General features: G+C 37.8%; 1 protein-coding gene across 2 annotated transcripts in view; it reads right to left on the minus strand.

Moving 5' to 3' along the window:
* The window catches only part of poglut1 (protein O-glucosyltransferase 1), a 39,266-nt gene extending 18,417 nt beyond the window's left edge, over window positions 1-20,849 (minus strand). For both annotated transcript variants that reach the window (XM_067404535.1, XM_067404536.1), the window contains exons 1-4: window positions 20,711-20,849; window positions 9,446-9,536; window positions 9,193-9,336; window positions 8,968-9,103 (exon numbers count right to left, since the gene is read on the minus strand). In XM_067404535.1, the coding sequence (XP_067260636.1) occupies window positions 8,968-9,103; window positions 9,193-9,336; window positions 9,446-9,536; window positions 20,711-20,786 (447 nt within the window). In that variant the 5' untranslated portion in view covers window positions 20,787-20,849. The remainder of the gene's footprint in view (window positions 1-8,967; window positions 9,104-9,192; window positions 9,337-9,445; window positions 9,537-20,710) is intronic.

Consider the following 20,849-nt stretch of genomic DNA (forward strand, 5'->3'; position numbering starts at 1 on the left):
ACTGAAACAGGCAAAATATCAGTGCTGGTACTACTCGACATCAGTGCTGCATTTGACACTGTCAATCACAACATACTTCTTGACAGGCTGGAAAACTTGGATGGTCCTTAAATGATTCAGGTCATACTTAGAAGGGAGAGGTTATTATAATGTGAGTATAGGCAACCATAAGTCAGAGTGGACATCCATGACATGCAGAGTCCCCCAAGGCTCAATTCTTGCACCACACTTGTTCAATCTGTATATGCTGCAACTGAGCCAAATAATGAGAAAGAACCAAATTGCCTATCACAGCTATGCAGATGATAGCCAGATTTGCTTAGCCCTATCACCTAAACTACAGCCCCATTGACTCCCTGTACCAATGCATTGATGAATTTAACAATTGGATGTGCCAAAACTTTCTTCAGTTAAAGGCAAAACTGAAGTCATTGCATTTGTAAACGAAGATGAAATTCTCAAGGTGAACGCATAACTTAGTCAGACCTTAGTTTCAGTAGTCATGTAAAAACAATAACTAAATCAGCATACTATCATCTCAAAAATATTGCAAGAATAAGATGCTTTGTTTCCAGTCAAGACTTAGAGAAACTTGTTCATGCTTTCCTCATCAGCAGGATGGATTATTGTAATGGACTCCTTACTGGCTTTCCCAAAAAGACCATAAGTCAGCTGAAGCTCATACAAAACGCTGGTGCCAGGATTCTTAGAATTGCAGAAATGCTCATAGAATATAAACCCTAACAGATAACTAAGATCATCAGGATCAAGTCACTTAGAACTACCAAGGGTTTACTTTAAAAAAAAAAAAAAAAAAAAAAATATATATATATATATATAATTTTAGGTGTTATGCCAGTTGCAGGTGGAACAAGCTTCCTGAAGAGATCAGATGTCACATTCAAATCCAGACTCAAAACATATCTGTTTAGCTGTGCATTTACTGAATGAGCAATGTGCCACTGTACGTCAGACTGATTGCACTTTATCAATGCATCATCTTTTTGCTCTTTTGATTCTTTAATTATCCTTGTGTTTATTTAATTTTTTCATTTATTTTATTTTTTTTTTTTGGTAAGGGCTGTCTGGTTTGAAGAGTTGAGAAAATTGGGAAGTGAGATGGTGGGTTTACACACTCAGACTTGAGTGTAAGACACCAGGTCACAGGCTGGTGTACCACCGGAAGCCATCAGAGGCAGATGGTGTGGTGGATACTCCACTCCATTAAAGGGTTTGAAAGACACTGGAAGCCATCAGAGGCAGAAGGTATGGGGATACTCCACCTCATGAAGGGGTAGGAAAGACACTAGTAAGCCGGGTTGCTACTAGTGTGTCTCACGAACTGAAGCTCTCTGAGTCTCTGATTCGGGCAGTTAGAGGTAGAGATTGATTCAGACAGCCTTTAGTTAAATATGATTATTTTTATTTCCCATGCATGATATTTTTATTTCTTATGTATATGTTGGGCCAGAGAATTTTGTGCCTTATACAAGATAGACCACCACTCTGAGACAGGGGCTGCCTATACTGCATGGGTGAGTTAGTGGCTGGAACATTTTGTACTCTGAGGCGGGAAGCCGCGTTATGAGATTTTACAAAGGATGAAGCACATTGCGCTTTATGCAAGGCAGACTGCTTTTCTGAGGCAGAGGGCTGCTAATACTGCATAAGTGAATGAGCGACTGAAGCACTTTGTCCTCTGTACATAGCAAGTCGCTGCTCTGGGTCAGGGGGCTGCTTATATCATGTGAATAATTGAGCAGCTGGAAAAATTTGTCATCTTCTGTACACGGCATACCACTGCCCTGAGGCGGAGGGCTGCTTATCTCATGTGAATGAGTGAGGAGCTGGAGCGATATAGGCTTTTTACATGGCAGATCGCTGCTCTGAGGTGGGGAGCTGCACGTTTCCAGAGTGGGGGCCATGCAGCACCTGTGCTGGCATGAGAACCCTTAGCTGCAATCTTCACGCTCTGTTCGCCGCTCCACCATGGAGGGGGGAGCATGAGAAGCCAGGTTTATTTCCTGAATGGTTGGGTGAGAGGAACACAGACACTTAGTTGGCATGATCTCATCACTGGAGTCCTTAAGGTCCACCACTGATAGACAGCAGATGGACTCATGCAGCACTGTTTCTGAGAGGGCAACGCCCAAGCAGAAAACACATCAGTCCAGAAGTCACCCGAAAGAGAAATGTTATACTCACTGGAATGCTACAGGGCAGCAGCAATCCAGACACATTCCTCTGGCGAGCATACCTCAACGGCAAGCAGCAGATGGCTTCTTGATGACAGTGTAGCTGTCTGAAGGAGAAAGAAGGGAATGACGTTCAGCACCGCCTTATAGACCAGAGGAGCCCACCTCTATTTTAAACGCTTGCACTCCATTGGCAGGCGAATTCTCGCCTGCAAGATTTAATAGCGTTTCATTATTCACACAAAAATGGTGCTTCCCCATGGCGTCAGCTACTGACGCAATGTCGAGAGAACCGAATTTGTGAGTGAACATAGGGTGCTTCTCAATATCCCTCCTCGTCTCCTCGCTCCTCCGTCCTCCATCCTATGACCCGGAAAACAATCGAGCTCAGCCATCTTGAAGGACATCTCAATTCTCTAATTGCACCGCGAAGAGGCGAGGAACAAGGAGTGAGGAGGCTTCCTGAGGAGTTATGAGCGAGGATACACAGGTGCATCCTTTGCGGAAGTCTTTCTCATTGAGAAACGTGACGCACGCATAAATTCTCCTCCCCCTTCTTATCTGTCACAATAATTTAAATGTATGCTTTACTTTTACAGATTAAATAAACTTTATATCTCATATATTTCAACTAGGCATTTTGCTTCATTAATACTTATTATATTTTTTTAAATAACCAAACTTTAACAACATGTGGGTAGATCCCTCGAGCACAGCTGATGACGCTTTAAAGTGACACTAAAGGGAGCGAGGATATCATTTCACTTGATTAAATTCCTCCGTCCTCTCATCTTTTCCTTGCACCCTTTCCTCGCATCCTGGAGGGGTGGAGCTAAGACGCGAGGAAAGGAAGCAAGGAAAGGAAACGAGGATGCACAAATAAGAATTGAGAAGCACCCATATTCTGTGTGAATGGCCCCCAACTGATTGAATGATAAACAGTGCATTCTTATTACAGTGTTGCTATGTAAGCAGATAGTTTTCCACATACATTCAGTTTAACAGCATTAACAGCAAGCCAGGGCAAGTTTTAACTGAACTATGCATATATGTTTTATAGCCTACACTTACATTGTTCTAGCTCAATCTATGCACGTTCTTTAATGAGCAAGGTTTTCTAGTGTATTTCAACTGCTCAGGTAATTGCAATGGTATGACCCATTTTAGTGGCGGCCAAATGACACTTTAAAATCAGTCAGTATATATGAAGATAGACATCAGTCAGTCAAGTAAATATGAAGATACATATTCATGAAGATGCATTAAACTCCCCATAATTTGCACCTTGATAGCACGCTAATATTTTTGCCCATTTTCACTTGTGTGATTGTCAGCCTCTGCTTTTCCGCAACAGACTGAATTCACCTCTTGAATGTATAACGCATCACACTGTTACTTTCAGCTAATAAAAGAAAATTACTGCAATTTTTATTTATTTATTTATTCATTCTTTTTTTTTTTTTTTTTTTGGTTGGGGCATTTTACAGCCCTTCACCAAACTGCTCAACACACAGCCCCCATACACTATCTGTGTCTAAATTCTAATTGGGTGGTTAAGGCAGACATTTGGGTGGGCTCAGCACACCCCTGCCCATGCCTAGATCTGGACCTGCTCTACACGCCCCAAACTAATTAATAAAGAGGGTGGTAGAAGTGAAATTTGGCATTACTTAGCATACAAAAGTGATGAAAAAGGTGAACCAACATACCTTACCACACCAGTCATAAACATGGTTGAAAATCATGTGTTGCCTCTGGACACTCCAGAACCAATAATGTTTATGTCTCATAATATTTGCACTTGCGTTTTTTAACTGAATTTGCTTGAATGAATAAAGAGATTAGTAATATTAATTTAAGTAAATTAAATATGAATATTATTAATATGAATGTTTACAATAAAGCTACATTCGTCAACATTCATTAGGTTACCTGAGCTAACAATATTATATTAATTAATCTAGTAAGTTCAATAATAAATTATAAATATACTAAAACACGTTTAACATGTTAACATTACTTGATGTATTAAACTAATATTAACCCAAACATTAACCAAGATTAATAAATGCTGTAAATGTGGATCATTCATTGTTGATGTATGACAGCTAATGTTTTATATGTCATTTTATTATTCTTCCTTTTGACACCCACAGAAAAGGATAAAAGCATCTTAAGGTTGTCAGCCTACTATTCCAGAAGTACTATCAGCAACAAGTTTTTTATTGTTACATTTTGATTTTATTGCGCCATTTTGCACCATGTGATATACAAACTAGTATACAGACTATGGAACACTGAGAAGTGCTGTTTATATTTATTCTTTAAAACATGCAACACATTTGTTACTGCAGAGTTTCATGCAGAGTTCTTAATAGATTTGCCTTCATCTTTTGAGGCTGGTTATTTGTCAACTATTGTATTGATTTAGCATCAATACTAAGGCATTAGATTCTGGTATCATACCAAAGCCAAAATTGTGGCACGGAAAAAAAAATAAAAAAAATAAAAATTAAAAATGTGTTATGGTTTGATGAGACCTAGATTGAACTTTTTGGCCAAAATTTAAAAAGATATGTTTGGAACAAAAACAACACAGCAGATCAGCAAAAGATGCAATGGCCCAGCCAAAACCCAGACCTGAAACTTGTAAGGGAACTGAGGAGGGCAGTGCACAGGAGATGCTCTTGCAATTTAATAGATCTAAAGCAAAGAGGCACAATATTCATAAGTCAATGTACCAACCCAGATAGCATGGTGACATTGATACAATGTTAAGTTTTGATCCAAACCATCATTTTGCTTGAGATTGAAATTTCAGTGTTTAAAGTGTGTTGGATCAGCATTGAAATGTTGGTGAAAGTCGACAGCACACATGGGTGAAGACAGTGACATTAAACTAACAGTGATTTATAGTTGATGACCACAAGATCATGCAGGTATGTATCTCTGCAGAGCACTAATTGGTGTTTCCCAATCAGTGGGGCATTTTCAAACCACGATGGGCATTTTCAACTGCTTTACCCAATTTGCTCTAATTCACTGGGGGCTTGTTTCAGGGGTGGGCCTTCATGAATTTAGCAAGTCTGTTAAAAAATGGTTGAAAAACATCTGTTGGATGCAGCGTCTCATTTCGAAGGCTGGGTTCTCCGCAGGTCGCATTTGAATAGTGATTTAATAGTGATTTAAGACTACAACACCGGTCATCTGTACCTGGAAAATCAGTGCCTTGTCTGCATTTGTATTGCCCAATTTTCTGATAAATATACAGTTCTTAATCTTTGACGTCTGTCTGTTATTTATACTTAAAATCTGATTTAATTAACTGAAATACATTAATTTAAATAATCCACTTAATATTATTAATAATATTAACTTAATGAAATTATTTTGACATAACACAAAATTAAGTAGTATTTATTAATATAGTTTTGTTTTGTCCAATGAACCTAATATTTTTGTTTAAAATTTACTTTATTTGTGTGCTATTTGCAGTTACTCATTAGGGGCCAAGCACCGAAGGTGCTTAGGCACCTATTGTTATTGTTGGCGTTCCGTACGCTTATTAGGGGCCAAGCACCGAAGGTGCGGAGGCACCTATTGTTATTGTTGGCGTTCTTTTTTTTTTTTTTTTTTTTTTATTAGGGGCCAAGCACCAAAGGTGCTTAGGCACCTATTGTTATTGTTGGCGTTCCGTACGCTTATTACGGGCCAAGCACCGAAGGTGCGGAGGCACCTATTGTTATTGTTGGCGTTCTTTTTTTTTTCTTTTTTTAGGGGCCAAGCACCGAAGGTGCGGAGGCACCTATTGTTATTGTTGGCGTTCTTTTTTTATTTTTTTTATTTTTTTATTTTTATTAGGGGCCAAGCACTGAAGGTGCGGAGGCACCTATTGTTATTGTTGGCGTTCTTTTTTTTTTTTTTTTTTATTATTCTTCTTCTTCTTCTTCTTCTTCCGCTCTTGAAGTCTATGGCAACCCATAGAACCGCTTGCGGGAAAGTTGTGAAATTTGGCACACAGTTAGAGGACAGTCTGACCTTTGTCCACAGCAAATTTGGAGTCTCTATCTCAATCCCTCTAGCGCCACCAGCTGTCCAAAGTTGCACTTATGTTTATGTTAATAACTTTTGAACCATAAGGGCTAGAAACAAAATTCTTTCCTCTGATTCCTTGGGTCAAGACGAATCGATCGCACCCTATGACGTCATTTTCCGTCATGAAAATTTTTCCGCCATTTTGAATTTTCTGAAAAACTTACTTTTTCGAACTCCTCCTAGGCCGTTACTCCGATTTTCATGAAAATTGAATCAGATCATCTTCAGACCATGCTGACAAAAAGTTATGGAATTCAAGTTGATTCCTCAAACCGTTTTCGAAAAACTCACGAACGAATTGTACGTAGTGCTTGCGAAAACAGAAGTAAGGCTGTATCTCCGCAACGCTTTATCGTATTCAGACCAAACTTGGTACATGTCATCACAAGCATGTCCTGAGGTACCATGCAGTGTTTCGGCGCAGCGCCACCTACTGGTGCGGAGATATGAAAAATGGGTATTTTTGCTTATAACTTCTGATGGGTTTGTCCAAAAATCATAAATTTGGTCTCGTTGGATTCGGGGAATCATGCCGAGTCGAATGATATCCAATTTTCCCATATCGGCCAATTTGGCCGTCGGCCATTTTGAATTTTGTGCTAAAATGCTGTATTTTACGAACGCATTAACGTATCTTTACAAAACTTGGTATGGGTCATCAGCACAATGCCCTGAAGGAGCCTGAGAAGTTTCGGCACAGCGCCACCTTGTGGTCAAAAGTTATAACAACATTTACAAAAATGCTAATAACTTTTGACTGTATTCACCAATTGTAATGAAACTGGTCTCAGTAGATTCCTTGGGTCATGCTGAGAACATAGATATCAAATTTGCCATAGTCAGCTAAACTTCCTGTCCGCCATATTGTTTTTCTTTAAAAACCTACTTTTTCGAACTCGATCTTTGTCCTTGGGTCATGCCGAGAACAAAGATATCAAATTTGCCATAGTCAGCTAAACGTCCTGTCCGCCATATTGTTTTTCAGACCATGCCGACAAAAAGTTATGGATTTCAAGTTGATATGTCAAACGGTTTTCGTATACCGGAGCAAAGAATTTAAGGCATGATGCAAAAACGACTCTTGAAGCTGTATCTCTGCAATGCTTTATCATATTCAGACCAAACTTGGTACGTGTCATCACAAGCATGACCTGAGGCATCATACAGTGTTTCGAAGCAGCGCCACCTACTGGAGGGGAAATATGAAAAATGGCTATTTTTGCTTATAACTTCTGATGGGTTTGACAAAAAATCATAAATTTGGTATGGGTCATCAGGACAATGCCTTGAAGGAGCATGAGAAGGTTCGGACCAGCGCCACCTTGTGGTCAAAAGTTATAACAAAATTTACAAAAAATGCTAATAACTTTTGACTATATTAACCAATTGTAATGAAACTGGTGTCCGTAGATTCCGTAGGTGATGTTGAGATCATAGATATCAAATTTGCCATAGTCAGCTGAACTTCCTGTCCGCTGTATGGTTTTTCTTTAAAAACCTACTTTTTCGAACTCCTCCTAGACTGTTGCTCTGATTTTCACCAAAATCGAACCGTATCATCTTCAGACCATGCCAACAAAAAGTTATGGATTTCAAGTCGATATGTCAAACCGTTTTCGTATACCAGAGTAAAGAATTTGAGGCATGATGCAAAAACGACTCTTGAAGCTGTATCTCTGCAATGCTTTATCATATTCAGACCAAACTTAGTATGTGTCATCACAAGCATGTCCTGAGGCATCATACAGTGTTTCGGCGCAGCGCCACCTACTGGAGGGGAAATATGAAAAATGGCTATTTTTGCTTGTAACTTCTGATGGGTTTGACAAAAATTCATTTTGGTATGGGTCATCAGGACAATGCCCTGAAGGAGCCTGAGAAGGTTCGGACCAGCGCCACCTTGTGGTCAAAAGTTATAATAAAATTGACAAAAATGCTAATAACTTTTTTGTCTAATTGCTCACTGCTGCTGTTGGTCTGATGCTCCCAGCCATGTTGGCTGGCTTCTTGTGCCGCTTTTGTGCTTGGCCCCGTAATTGCTGCTTGCAGCTATATTTTTAAATGGTTCACTTTTAAGGAGCTCCTTTGATTAATTTTAACTCAATTCTTATTTGTTAAATTTTAATTAATAATATTGCTTGCAATCTGTTGCAACAGATCAACCTTTTTTGAGTATATATATATATATATACATATACATATATATATATATATATATATATATATATATATATATATATATATATATATATATATATTTGATATATATATAGGGTATTATTTTTTACAGTGCAGTGTTGATTCAACAGCAGTGATGTAAGAATCAACATCATAGTGTCACTTTGTAACGTTAATTTAATGCAATTAGCGTTGACTCATCAACACTGACTCAACATTGTTTTAATGATTTCCTGCTATCTGGGAACTGATAAGACTACTTTCCAAAAAGACTGTGTGCTGTAATAAAATCAAAGGGTGCTTCAACTAAGTATTAGTTCAGGGTTGTGCACATTTATGCAGTTAGTAATCAGCTGTTTTAACATGGGCGTGTCGGCGGATCAGTGTTAGTAAAAGCGGAGACACAAATTAATGTAAATAGTCAAGGTACTGACAAAAGATAAAATCAATTTAAGTAGATAGCTCTTTGGCACTTTTTTGGGGTAAAGGGTGCACACACCTTACTGAAGGAAAGTACAGGCAAGACTGGCTGAACCCATCGAGGAACCTGTGGATAGTCACGCACATTAATCACCATCTCCATATCTGGCAACCTGTTAATCACTTTTAGGATGAAGTGCTCAATGCCGCTGCATCTGCAAAGAAAGGATAATTGTCTGAAATTCAACACCCATTTGCACATGACAGGATCATGTTTCACAAAAAAATTTTACACTTCACCAACCTTGCTGGAAACATGCAGCTTTGTTCTCTGTACAGCTTGTTACTGATTATCTGGTAGTGCGTACCAACACCTCTTTGGACTGTGTCTGCCATGAGCCCCTCAGATACGCCATTTTTAAATGGCCTAAGGTCATTGTTCAGGACACTGCAATCAAAAGAGCGATGGATTAAAGTCTACATAATACAGCCTTTTAACCTGTCCAGCTGCATGTATATGCATATTCTATTGCAAGATACTCTTTATATTTGCTGACCTCAGATGACAGCTGCAGTTTTCCTGACTGCATGGCTGGTAATTATTTGTGGCTTCTGTGATCCTCCTCATGAAAGACTGCCAATGTATTGCTGAAAGAAAGAAAGAAAAAGAAAGAAAGAAAGAAAGAAAGAAAGAAAGAAAGAAAGAAAGAAAGAAAGAAAGAAAGAAAGAAAGAAAGAAAGAAAGAAAGAAAGAAAGAATAGATTAGTGTTTCCCGCAGGATTTTGTGAGACTCTTTTGGGGGTCGGGGCATGCCTACCGTAGGAACATTTTGTACATTTTAAATTTAAATGCATAAATCTGGTGCATTCTGAGAGCAAAATTAAGTGACTAGATCAATGAAGAAATTTGTTCTCTTGTTCTCACAAAACAATTTTGTGCTCTAAAAGTAACTTATTTATTGGTGATGGTAGGGCACATTAGTCACGTACACAACATATAGTAGGCTAAATGATCGTTCATGAATGATAAATGGTCAAACATGTAGAGTATACATTAAACCATCAAAAATATGTAGCAAAATTCAATATGTTGAATTAATTTATTAGTGGGAATACATCTGTATTTGTGGAACTAATGATCACTCTTTGATTTGTTAAACAATTAAGAATGCACTAAACACACTACTTTATTATAGAGAAACAACAAATTAATAAAAATATATAATCAATCAATAAATAAAAATTAGGTGACTATAAATCAGCAACAAAAAGTATGCTAGCATAATTCTTGGAAAAAACAAAAAAAAACTTTGCACAGTAATTTTATAAAATCAAAATGTAATAAATAGTTTAAAATTAATATTTGTATTCTTATGAAATGAAAAAAAAATATTTATATCAGATTTATATTCATATGTAAAAAATTATATGTATTTATAATAATCTAAGATTAAAAGACGTTTATTTTAAATATACTGTGCAGATTTTTTTATGGGGAAAGAAGATATTATAAATACGACAGAACAAAATAGGCTATTAATAATCTTTTAGTGTGCAAAACCATGATAATATGAAACGCTTCAAAACAGCAGCAAAAAATCGCTAATGCGCATCCCGGGTGCAGAATGATGTGCTTAAAGCAATATGGAGTTACAGCGCGCAGTCGCGCTGCGCATTGAAGAGTACACGGCACAAAGAGAATCCCTGTGTATATGTGCATCTAACAGTTTATTAATCATATTTTTCTTCTCACTTTTAAATTCCAGTTATTGTGCGTGATGCCAATTAATAGTCCTTGTGTTGTGCGATCTAACAGACACCCTGTTGCCAGTATGATGACATCATTCAGAAACAGCAATAAACTCCAGCAAGATAAAAGTAATTTTCTGCAAATCCACAGTCCTTTATCTACCAGGGTTCCTACGCGGTTTGGAAAAGTATGGAAAAGTATGGAATTTGATTTGAGTAATTTCCCAGTCTGGAAAAGTATGGAAAAATATTTGTGTTTCCAGACTGTGGCCGCTATTCAGTTTTCTAATTTATTATACCCTCAAACTAGTCACTTTGTGGTGAAATTAGCAGTTTTGAATAAAAATACATAATTTATGTGAATCATTTAGATCCGAAGAGATCGGATGAGTGAGTTTTTTTTCGGGTGAGTGAGTGTGTGTCACCAAGATTCTCATAAGAATTGCAAATGGGCTATTTCCCATAGACTGGAGTCAGTCACGATCTTTCTTGGTTGTCCGTGGTGTGATAGATCGCTGTAGCACTCGTGAACCAGCCATCTCTTCCGCTTTACTAGAAAATAAACAAGATTGAACATCCAAAAGGTATGTTGAAAGCTACAGTACAACTTACCGAAATCTGTATCATGTCACATGCAATCGATCAATCAGTGTTTCAACCGCAAAAAGGCATCAATAAAACGGCTTGTAAAAATGTCACATTTAGCCTACCTCAGAAAAGCGTTCAGTGTCCAAAAACTCATTATTCAGCTACAAAAATGAACTTCGAGAGGAGCATTTTGTAGAAAAATAATTGTCACTTGTATTATAACGTTATTATAAAAACTTACTTATGTGTAATTCAGCCTATATGTAAGTAGCTTTCAAATCAATTTAACCTAATATTATAATGATGTACCAGCTGTGGTTCCCTGTATAGTTACAGCATTAGTTGAGAGAGATTTTTTTCTTTGAGGAAATTTGCCATGTGCTGTACCTGATGCCAAAATTAATCAATACTGAATCAAAGGTAATCAAATAAAAATCAAATCGCAAGCTTCTGAATCAAAATCACATTCAATTGTGAAATTTGTCTAATATATATATATATATTGGGCAGAGCTTCCCACAAAACATTGTAAACTTCCCAAGGTAACTCTTATGCCCAAGTGATTAAAAACAGGAAGTCAAAGCCTCTCAATGGCAGGGTGAGAGGGGATTCTCTAGGAAGATACACCTACAGTTAATTTCATGGTTACTCAACAGTAGATTACATGATCACAGATTTAGATCACAGATTTAGATCTATTCTCTTACAGAGCATTCAGTCAAACCATTAAAGGCACAATATGTAAGAATTTTGCAGTAAAATATCCAAAAACCACAAGGCCAGTGTTAAATATTTTGTTCAGTTGAGTACTTAAAGGTGCTCTAAGCGATCCTGGGTGGAGTAACTTCCTGTTGATGTTCGAAGTGTTGTCAAACAAAACAGAGGCTAGCTAGACCAACCCTCCCTCCTCCTCCTCCTCCTCCTCCTCCTCCTCCTCCTCCTTCACGGGACGTGTGAGGAGTCACCTGTTGAATTCCGCCCTGGTGGTTTGATCTGGTGCATTCTGGTCTACGTGGTGTGTTTCCTTCCAACCGTGGTGGTGATACCGTCACACCTGCCAGCTGTCTGATCTACGCTCGGAGCTTCGTGGAGATTATCCTAAATCCTTCTCTTTATTCCTATTCGCATAATATAACTTTCTTATTTTTCACTAGATTACTTTACCTATTGCATAGTATTACTAAACGGAACGATTTATTACTAGCAATCCACCAGCGTAATCACCTAGTGTTAGCCATAGCCTGCTAGCTACCGTCTACTTTCTTTTTTTTCCTCTAAACCAACCTTCCTTGTCGATTGAATGGCGGATTTATCCGATGTATGTTATTCTGATCTGTCCTCGCCAGATCGGGAAGCTGTGGAGACGTTGCTGCCCGGCATTCATCGATCCACCGCGAGGTACAGCGTCCCGCACATCACCCTCGCCCCAGGCACCGGCAAGTGACCGAGACATCCAGCCAGCGAGTCCCGTGTGCGTTGCAGTTTTTCGGACGGCGTTCATCAAACACACGGTCAGTCATGTCCGACGATTATCATGTGTAGTAAATGCAACATGTACAGCTTAGCTCTTTCTGTCAGCAGTGAGACTTACACATGTGATAAATGCAGGGATATTGTCAGGCTGACAGAGAGAATCTCAGAATTAGAGACACGCATCCAAACTTTAATTGAGGATAGTGAGAATGAAAGGGCCTTAGATACTGCTTTGGATGCGACTAGCCTAGTAAACACTACACATTCGGTTCCGGTTGTAGAAGCCACGCAGCAGGCTAACTGGGTGACTGTGAGGCGGCATAATGGCAAGAAAAAACACCACTCTTCCGTTCCGATTAGAACATCAAACAGGTTCTCCCCACTCAGTGACGCACCCACTGAGAATCCTGTTGAAAGTGTCCTAGTAATTGGCGAACGTGAACGTGAAAATAGAGACACCAGCCACCATAGTCACATGTTTGCCGGGGGCCAGAGCACCTGACATCAAAGCAAATTTAAAAGTGCTGGCTAATGCTAAACGTAAATATTCTAAAATCATTATCCACGTCGGCACAAATGATGTTCGACTTCGCCAGTCGGAGATCACTAAAATTAACATTAAAGAGGTGTGTGAACTCGCAAATTCAATGTCAGCAAAAGTAATTTGTTCTGGCCCTCTTCCTGTTCGTCGGAGTGATGAGATAGTTAGCAGGTTATCATCACTCAATGGCTGGCTGTCTAAGTGGTGTGCGCAGAATAATATAGGTTTCATAGACAATTGGAAAAGCTTTTGGGGCAGACCTGATCTGTTGAAAAGAGATGGTATTCATCCCTCCCGGGATGGTGCTGCTCTTCTCTCTAGAAATTTGGCAAATAGTCTTAGAGCTGAAACATGACAAACCAGGGCCCAGATCAGGACGCAGACAAACTGGCTAAACCGACCGTCTGCTAGCCGCCTCACGTCACAGAACTCAGATAATTCACAGCACATAGAAACACTTTCACCTAGATATTATCACATAGAGACTGTGTCTGTACCTCGAACTAGTAAATACAAAAAACTTCCAAAACCTTTTAAGGGTAAAAATTTAATTGATGTTCAAAAAATGAAAATCACAGATAAATCAGATAAACAAATGATAAAGCTTGGGTTACTGAATATTAGATCTATTTCTTCAAAAGCACTTATTGTAAATGAAATTATCACAGACAATAAACTAGACTTGCTGTGTTTGACAGAAACCTGGCTAAAACCAGACGATTACATTACTTTAAATGAATCTAGTCCTCAAGGTTATGATTATCGACACAATCCTCGACAGAAAGGCAAAGGGGGAGGTGTTGCTGTAATTTATAGTAATATATTCAGAATCATTCAAAAGAATTTCAAATATAATTCCTTTGAAGTGATGGTGCTTTATGTAACATTATGTAAGTTGACATTTGTGCTGGCTACTGTATACAGGCCACCAGGGCACCATACTGACTTTATCAAAGAATTTGCTGAGTTTCTATCAGAGTTAGTACTGGCTGCGGATAAAGTCCTTGTTGTTGGTGATTTTAATATCCATGTAGATAATAATAAAGACGCATTTGGATTGGCATTTGCAGATATTTTAAACTCTATTGGAGTTAAACAACACGTGTCAGGACCCACTCATTGTCGTAATCATACCCTAGATCTAATACTGTCGCATGGAATAGATATTGATGCTGTTGAAATTCTACAGCAGAGCGATAATATATCAGATCATTATTTAGTCTCGTGTATAATACAATTAGCCAAGGCTACAAAACCACCACCCAGCCATAAATATTGTAGAACAATCACGTCTGCCACTAAAGATTGCTTTATAAATAATCTCCCCGAGCAGTTTCATCGCCTTAGTATACCTGACAACTTAGAAGAACTCGATGCTGCAACAGAAACTATTGGCTCTCTCTTTTCCAGCACATTAGATGCGGTCGCTCCTTTACGTCTAAAGAAGATTAAGGAAACTAATCCAACGCCGTGGTATGATGAGCACACTCGGGCTCTAAAACGAGCTGTTAGAAAAGCTGAACGTAGTTGGAAGAAAACAAAACTAGAAGTTTTTCGCCTTTCGTGGAAAGAAAAAATGATTGAGTACAGAACAGCCATAAGAAATGCTAGATCTACTTATTTTTCAAATCTCTTAATAGAAAACAAACATAATCCTAGGTATTTATTTGACACAGTGGCTAAATTAACTAGAAACAGAGATTCAACTGCTGACGTTTCCATAGAGCACAGCAGTAATGACTTTATGAACTTCTTTACTTGCAAGATTGATAATATTAGAGAGAAAATTATAAACATGCAACCGTCTACAGTTTCTCTTCAGACAGTGCACTGTAGTGTCCCTGAGGTAAAACTAGAATCATTCGCCGCTATAGGAGAGGAAGAATTATCTAAACTTATCAAATCATCAAAATCAACGACATGTATGTTAGACCCAATGCCGACTAAACTACTGAAAGAAATGCTTCCAGAGGTCGTAGGTCCACTTCTTGATATAATTAATTCATCTTTAACACTAGGACACGTGCCAAAAACCTTTAAGCAGGCTATTATCAAACCTCTTATTAAAAAACCTCAACTAGATCCGAGAGATTTAGTAAATTACAGGCCAATCTCGAATCTACCTTTTCTGTCAAAGATACTAGAAAAGGCAGTTTCAACACAACTGTGTTCCTTTTTAGAAAGAAATGGAATCTGTGAGGATTTCCAGTCAGGATTTAGACCATACCATAGTACTGAGACTGCTCTCGTTAGAGTTACAAACGATCTACTCCTATCATCCGATCGTGGCTGTATTTCTCTATTAGTGTTATTAGATCTCAGTGCTGCTTTTGACACTATCGATCATAACATTCTTTTAAAAAGACTTGAAAACTATATTGGCATTAGTGGAATTGCTTTGGCATGGTTCAAATCATACTTATCTGACCGTTATCAGTCTGTGGTAGTTAATGAAGAGATGTCGTATAGATCACAGGTTAAATATGGGGTACCACAAGGCTCAGTATTAGGACCGTTGCTTTTCACTCTGTACATGCTGCCCTTAGGAGAGATAATTAGGAAGCATGGTGTTAGTTTTCACTGCTACGCTGACGATACTCAGCTCTATATTTCCTCGCGCCCTGACGAAACCTACAAATTCACAAAACTAACAGAATGCATAGCTGACATTAAAAACTGGATGACAAGAAATTTCTTATTATTAAATTCAGAAAAAACTGATTTCCTAATCTTTGGACCAAAAACTTCCTCACGAAAAAACCTTGAATACTCTCTAACACTTGACGGGTGCTCCATTAAACCTTCGTCCTCAGTTAGGAACCTGGGTGTGCTCTTTGATACCAATCTTTCATTTGAAAGTCATGTTTCTAGTATCTGTAAAACCGCCTTCTTCCATCTAAAAAATATATCTAAATTACGACATATGCTCTCAATGACAAATGCGGAACAGTTGGTTCATGCATTCATGACCTCAAGACTAGATTATTGTAACGCTCTACTGGGTGGTTGTTCTGCTCGGCTTTTAAACAAACTACAGTTGGTTCAAAATGCGGCAGCTAGAGTTCTTACTAGAACCAGAAAGTATGACCATATTAGCCCAGTTCTGTCAACATTACATTGGCTCCCTATTAAACATCGTATAGATTTTAAAATCTTGCTACTTACTTATAAAGCTCTAAATGGTTTAGCTCCCCAGTACCTAAGTGAGCTCTTAATGCATTATAGTCCTTCACGTTTATTGCGATCTCAGAATTTAGGCCAGTTGATAATACCCAGAATATCAAAATCAACTGAAGGTGGCAGATCATTTTCCTATTTAGCACCTAAACTCTGGAACAATCTTCCTAGCATTGTTCGGGAAGCAGACACACTCTGTCAGTTTAAATCTAGACTAAAAACACATCTCTTTGCTCTTGCATACACATAACACATTATCAATACATTAACATTTTTCAAATCCGTTAAAGGATTGTTACGCTGCAATAATTAGGTCGGCCGGAACCGAGAACATTTCCTATAACACTAGATATACCTGTACATCAGAACAAGAATGGCATCTACGCTAATATCTGTCTGTCTGCTTATCCTGAGGTTTGCCGGGTGCTGGATCCAGGCCGTATCCAGGTCAGATGGAGAACCTGCGTCTGGACCTGACTACAACGTAGCCCAGGATCCCCGTATCCGCTTACATATATTTATATATAATCGATTTTTAAACTCTATAATAAAAATGTACAATTCAGATTTTGATCTCCATATACATTTACATATATATATCTTCCAAGGGGTTTTTTCCCTCCTAGGACTTTTTTCCCAGTGCTAGCACGCTGGGTTTTTCTACTAGGGGTTTTTTTCCACCCCTGGAAGTCAGCCGACATTGGCTTAATGTAGCACCATCTTGTATATGTTACATATTACCAAGCTTGTTTGTATAGTTTTAACCACTTCCCTTTTTTTCTGTGCTTCTAATATGTAAAGCTGCTTTGAAACAATTACCAATTGTAAAAGCACTATATAACTAAATTTGACTTGACTTGACTTGACCTGTCAATTGCGTCATACCCGCAATAACCCTCGGTCTGCTCGGTTTCCGGTTTTATTTTGTAGAAACCATGGAAACTAGGGGTGTGACGAGATCTCGCGAGACTAAAGTGTGACGAGAACTTGTGATGTTGCCATGACAGAGTGGTTAGGATGATTAGGAAAGAATATGCCATCGCTACGTTTACATTACGCCTCCACTGTCCTTTTGCTTTGTGTTTAAATAAAAAACATTTAATTAAGTTGGATAACGGACGGTGCCGCTCCATATTTAAAGAGTTACGCGCGATCGCTGAAAATGAAAGTAAACGCGCGCGCGCATTCAAACGCGATCTCAATACCCCGCATTTTGAAAGCGGCTCCTTGATGAATGCAGATATCTCTCAATATGAAAGCTATTTTAGGCTGGGCAGCGTAGTTAACCGTAGAGTAACCATCTCTTAGCTCTGTATCAAAGAAAAATTTGGTCTTATTTGCACTTTGAATATTGAGAGAGTGCGATTATGGTTTCAACTTGTAAAGTGTTACCATAAAAACGAATAACAGTTTTCTCTTAATCTTATTAAGCACAAACAATAAGATTTCATTTGTTAACATTAGTTAATGCACTGTGAATTATCATGAACTAACAATGAATTACTATTTTTATTAACTAGCCTAACATAAACAAAGATTAATAAATACTGTAGCATATATATTGCTCATTGTTAGTTGATGTTGGTTAATATGTTAATGTTAATAAATTAGACATTTTTATTTATACTGTTTTTATTTCTATGATCAGTTTGTGGAAAGGAGTTCAGTTAGGAGGTCAAAGGTTGTAGAAGCTCATAAATCATGTACAGTAAGGTCTGAAGGGACTGAAATCATAAAGAGAAGTCAGTCAGTTGAGTTATTGGCAAAACCTTTTACAGTGCTTGAGTATTGTTGTCTTTTACTGCATATGATAATTCATACTCAGAAAGTTGAACTGAAATGACATTCATTACAAGATGATTAGTTAAAACATTTCAAATACACCTGAGGAATATTTTTTCTAGTCATGTATTTTGCCATTGAGGATTTCTTAAAAATAGTGTGTAAAAATCTTGTCTCGTCTCGTGAGATACCCATCTCGTCACACCCCTAATGGAAACACTAAAGATGCTTTAATATAATACACGTTTTAATACACAAGAGAACAACTGTTTATACACTGTTTAGATACTGAAAAACAGCAATGGACCATCCAAAAGTATTATCACTTATAGACAACTTCACTGGCAGAGTTTATCCTTACGATGGAGATAGTGTAAATCTGGTCATGGACAACATAAATTATACATTTGAGTATTTGGCAACTTTATCTAACCTCAAATCCTCTAAGAAAATCCATACAACCAAACAAGAGAATGAAAAACGGTTTGGGCTGTAAAACAATGAGGAAAAAATTAAGACAATTATCAAATCAAAAATACAGACAACCAAACGATGCAGATTTGCACCATCAATATTGTGAGGATCTAAAAGTGTATAAAAATACACTCAGAAAAGTTTGAGAACAGTGCATGAAAATTCTATAAAAACTTTGGGACAATTGGAATTCCCTGAATAAAAAACAACAGCCATACAAAATGGAGACATGTGGAAAAATCACTTTGAACAACTTTATATCGAAATAAAAATGAACCCAGAACAAATACAAATATATGAAAAAAAATTTGTCAATATAGAACATAACAATTGGTAAATACCAAACCCAATAGACTACCCCATAACAGAAACTTAACTGATTGATAAAAATAAAAAAAGCAAGTCGACGGGATGGCATCCTCAATGAAATGCTGAAGAACACAGAGCAAATTAAGATTGGCTTTACTAAAACTGTTCAACTTGGTTCTGAGTGTTGGTCATTTCCCTGACACCTGGAATAGAAGACTCGTAAAGCCCATTTTCAAAAGTGGAGACAAATTAGAATTCAGAAAAGACTCCAGAAAGAATCCAGAAAGAAAAAGCAAGAAGGGCCTTGTATGCCATCAAAAAAATCTATCCAAATTGAAATACCAATCAGAATCTGGCTCAAAATATTCCAATCACTCATAGAACCTATTGCACTATATGGCAGTGAAATTTGGCGTCCTCTTGTAAATCACGAATTTGACAAATGGGACAAAAACCCATCAGAACCCTGCATGCTGTAAGAGTATCCTGAGAGTACAGAGGAACACAATTAGGCCAATATCCTCTATTAATCCACATTGAGAAAAGAGCCATCAAATTTTGAAAATATCTAAAAATGAGTGACCCCAACTCATTTTAAAGCCCTTAAAAATCATGAAATTAACAGTGAAAAAAGCCCCCTGATTCAAATGGTCCTGAGGCTGCAAAAACAAACTAACAATGACTAACAACAGCCAGCCTTTCGACACTGACACCCTTAACCACAGAATTAGGCCCAACCAAATTATAAAAGCACAAATAGAAAGACTTATTGGACTGAAACAACAGTAAACTTAAATGTTATTTGGGCCTAAATAGAGAATACGCATCAGCAGAATATCTGAGTACAGTGAAAGACTGTAAACTAAGAAGAATAATGACGAGGTACAGACTGAGCAATCACACTCTGACTGTAGAGACGGGCAGATACAGACAGAACTGGCTGCCCAGAGAGAGCCGCATCTGCCCGTACTGTGACCAGGGAGAAGTGGAGACAGAGCAACACTTCCTCACCAGCTGCCCTAACTATGAAGAAATCAGAAAGACATTTTATCCAAAATTTGAAATACTTTGCCCTTACTTCATAAAATTAAACAATAAAAAACTTCAACATTTATTAGGAGAAAAAAAGAGATTGTATCCTACTAGCAGCAAGATACATTTATGCCTGTCACAAAAAGAGAGAGTCGACTAATCAGTAATGCACTCACAGAATTCTAAATTGTTCATGGTATTCTAAAATGTTGATTGATTGTTCTACTTACTTTTTATGTTTGTATATGTACTCTACATGTGATTCACTGTATGTTGATTTGCTGATGTTCGAAAAAAAATTAGAAATGCTTGGGCAATACGTTGTCATATCATGTCAATAAAGCACACTTTGAATTAGAGAGAGAGAGAGAGAGAGAGAGAGAGAGAGAGAGAGAGAGAGAGAGAGAGAGAGATTTTATACTTGGATCACACTGATTGTCAAAACTTGTGTACACCCTCTGTTCATTTAATATTTAGCCTTTCCTAAACACGCAGACAGTTGACAACTATAACAAGACATGCTGCATATTCAAAAAGAGAATATCAAAAAACTTTAAAGCAGATTTGCTGGGTCTTACCTTACAGAGACGCTAATGCTAAGATATCACAGGTAACCTACAGAAACTTACAGTATGAAGATTCACAAATTAAAAAATAACCTACCAAAAGATCAAAACAACATTCTGCAAGTTCTCACCGTAATCAGAAAGACAAAATTCAACTCCATTCAGCAGAATAATTAAAGACGGTATAAGCAGCCACGGCAGCTCCATTTTTCTGCATCAATTAACCGTGACTTGCTCGATTTGAGGAGAACTCGATCAATGTACTAGTAT

Source organism: Chanodichthys erythropterus, chromosome 12, assembly GCF_024489055.1.
Source record: "Chanodichthys erythropterus isolate Z2021 chromosome 12, ASM2448905v1, whole genome shotgun sequence".
In the NCBI taxonomy this organism is placed as follows: domain Eukaryota; kingdom Metazoa; phylum Chordata; class Actinopteri; order Cypriniformes; family Xenocyprididae; genus Chanodichthys; species Chanodichthys erythropterus.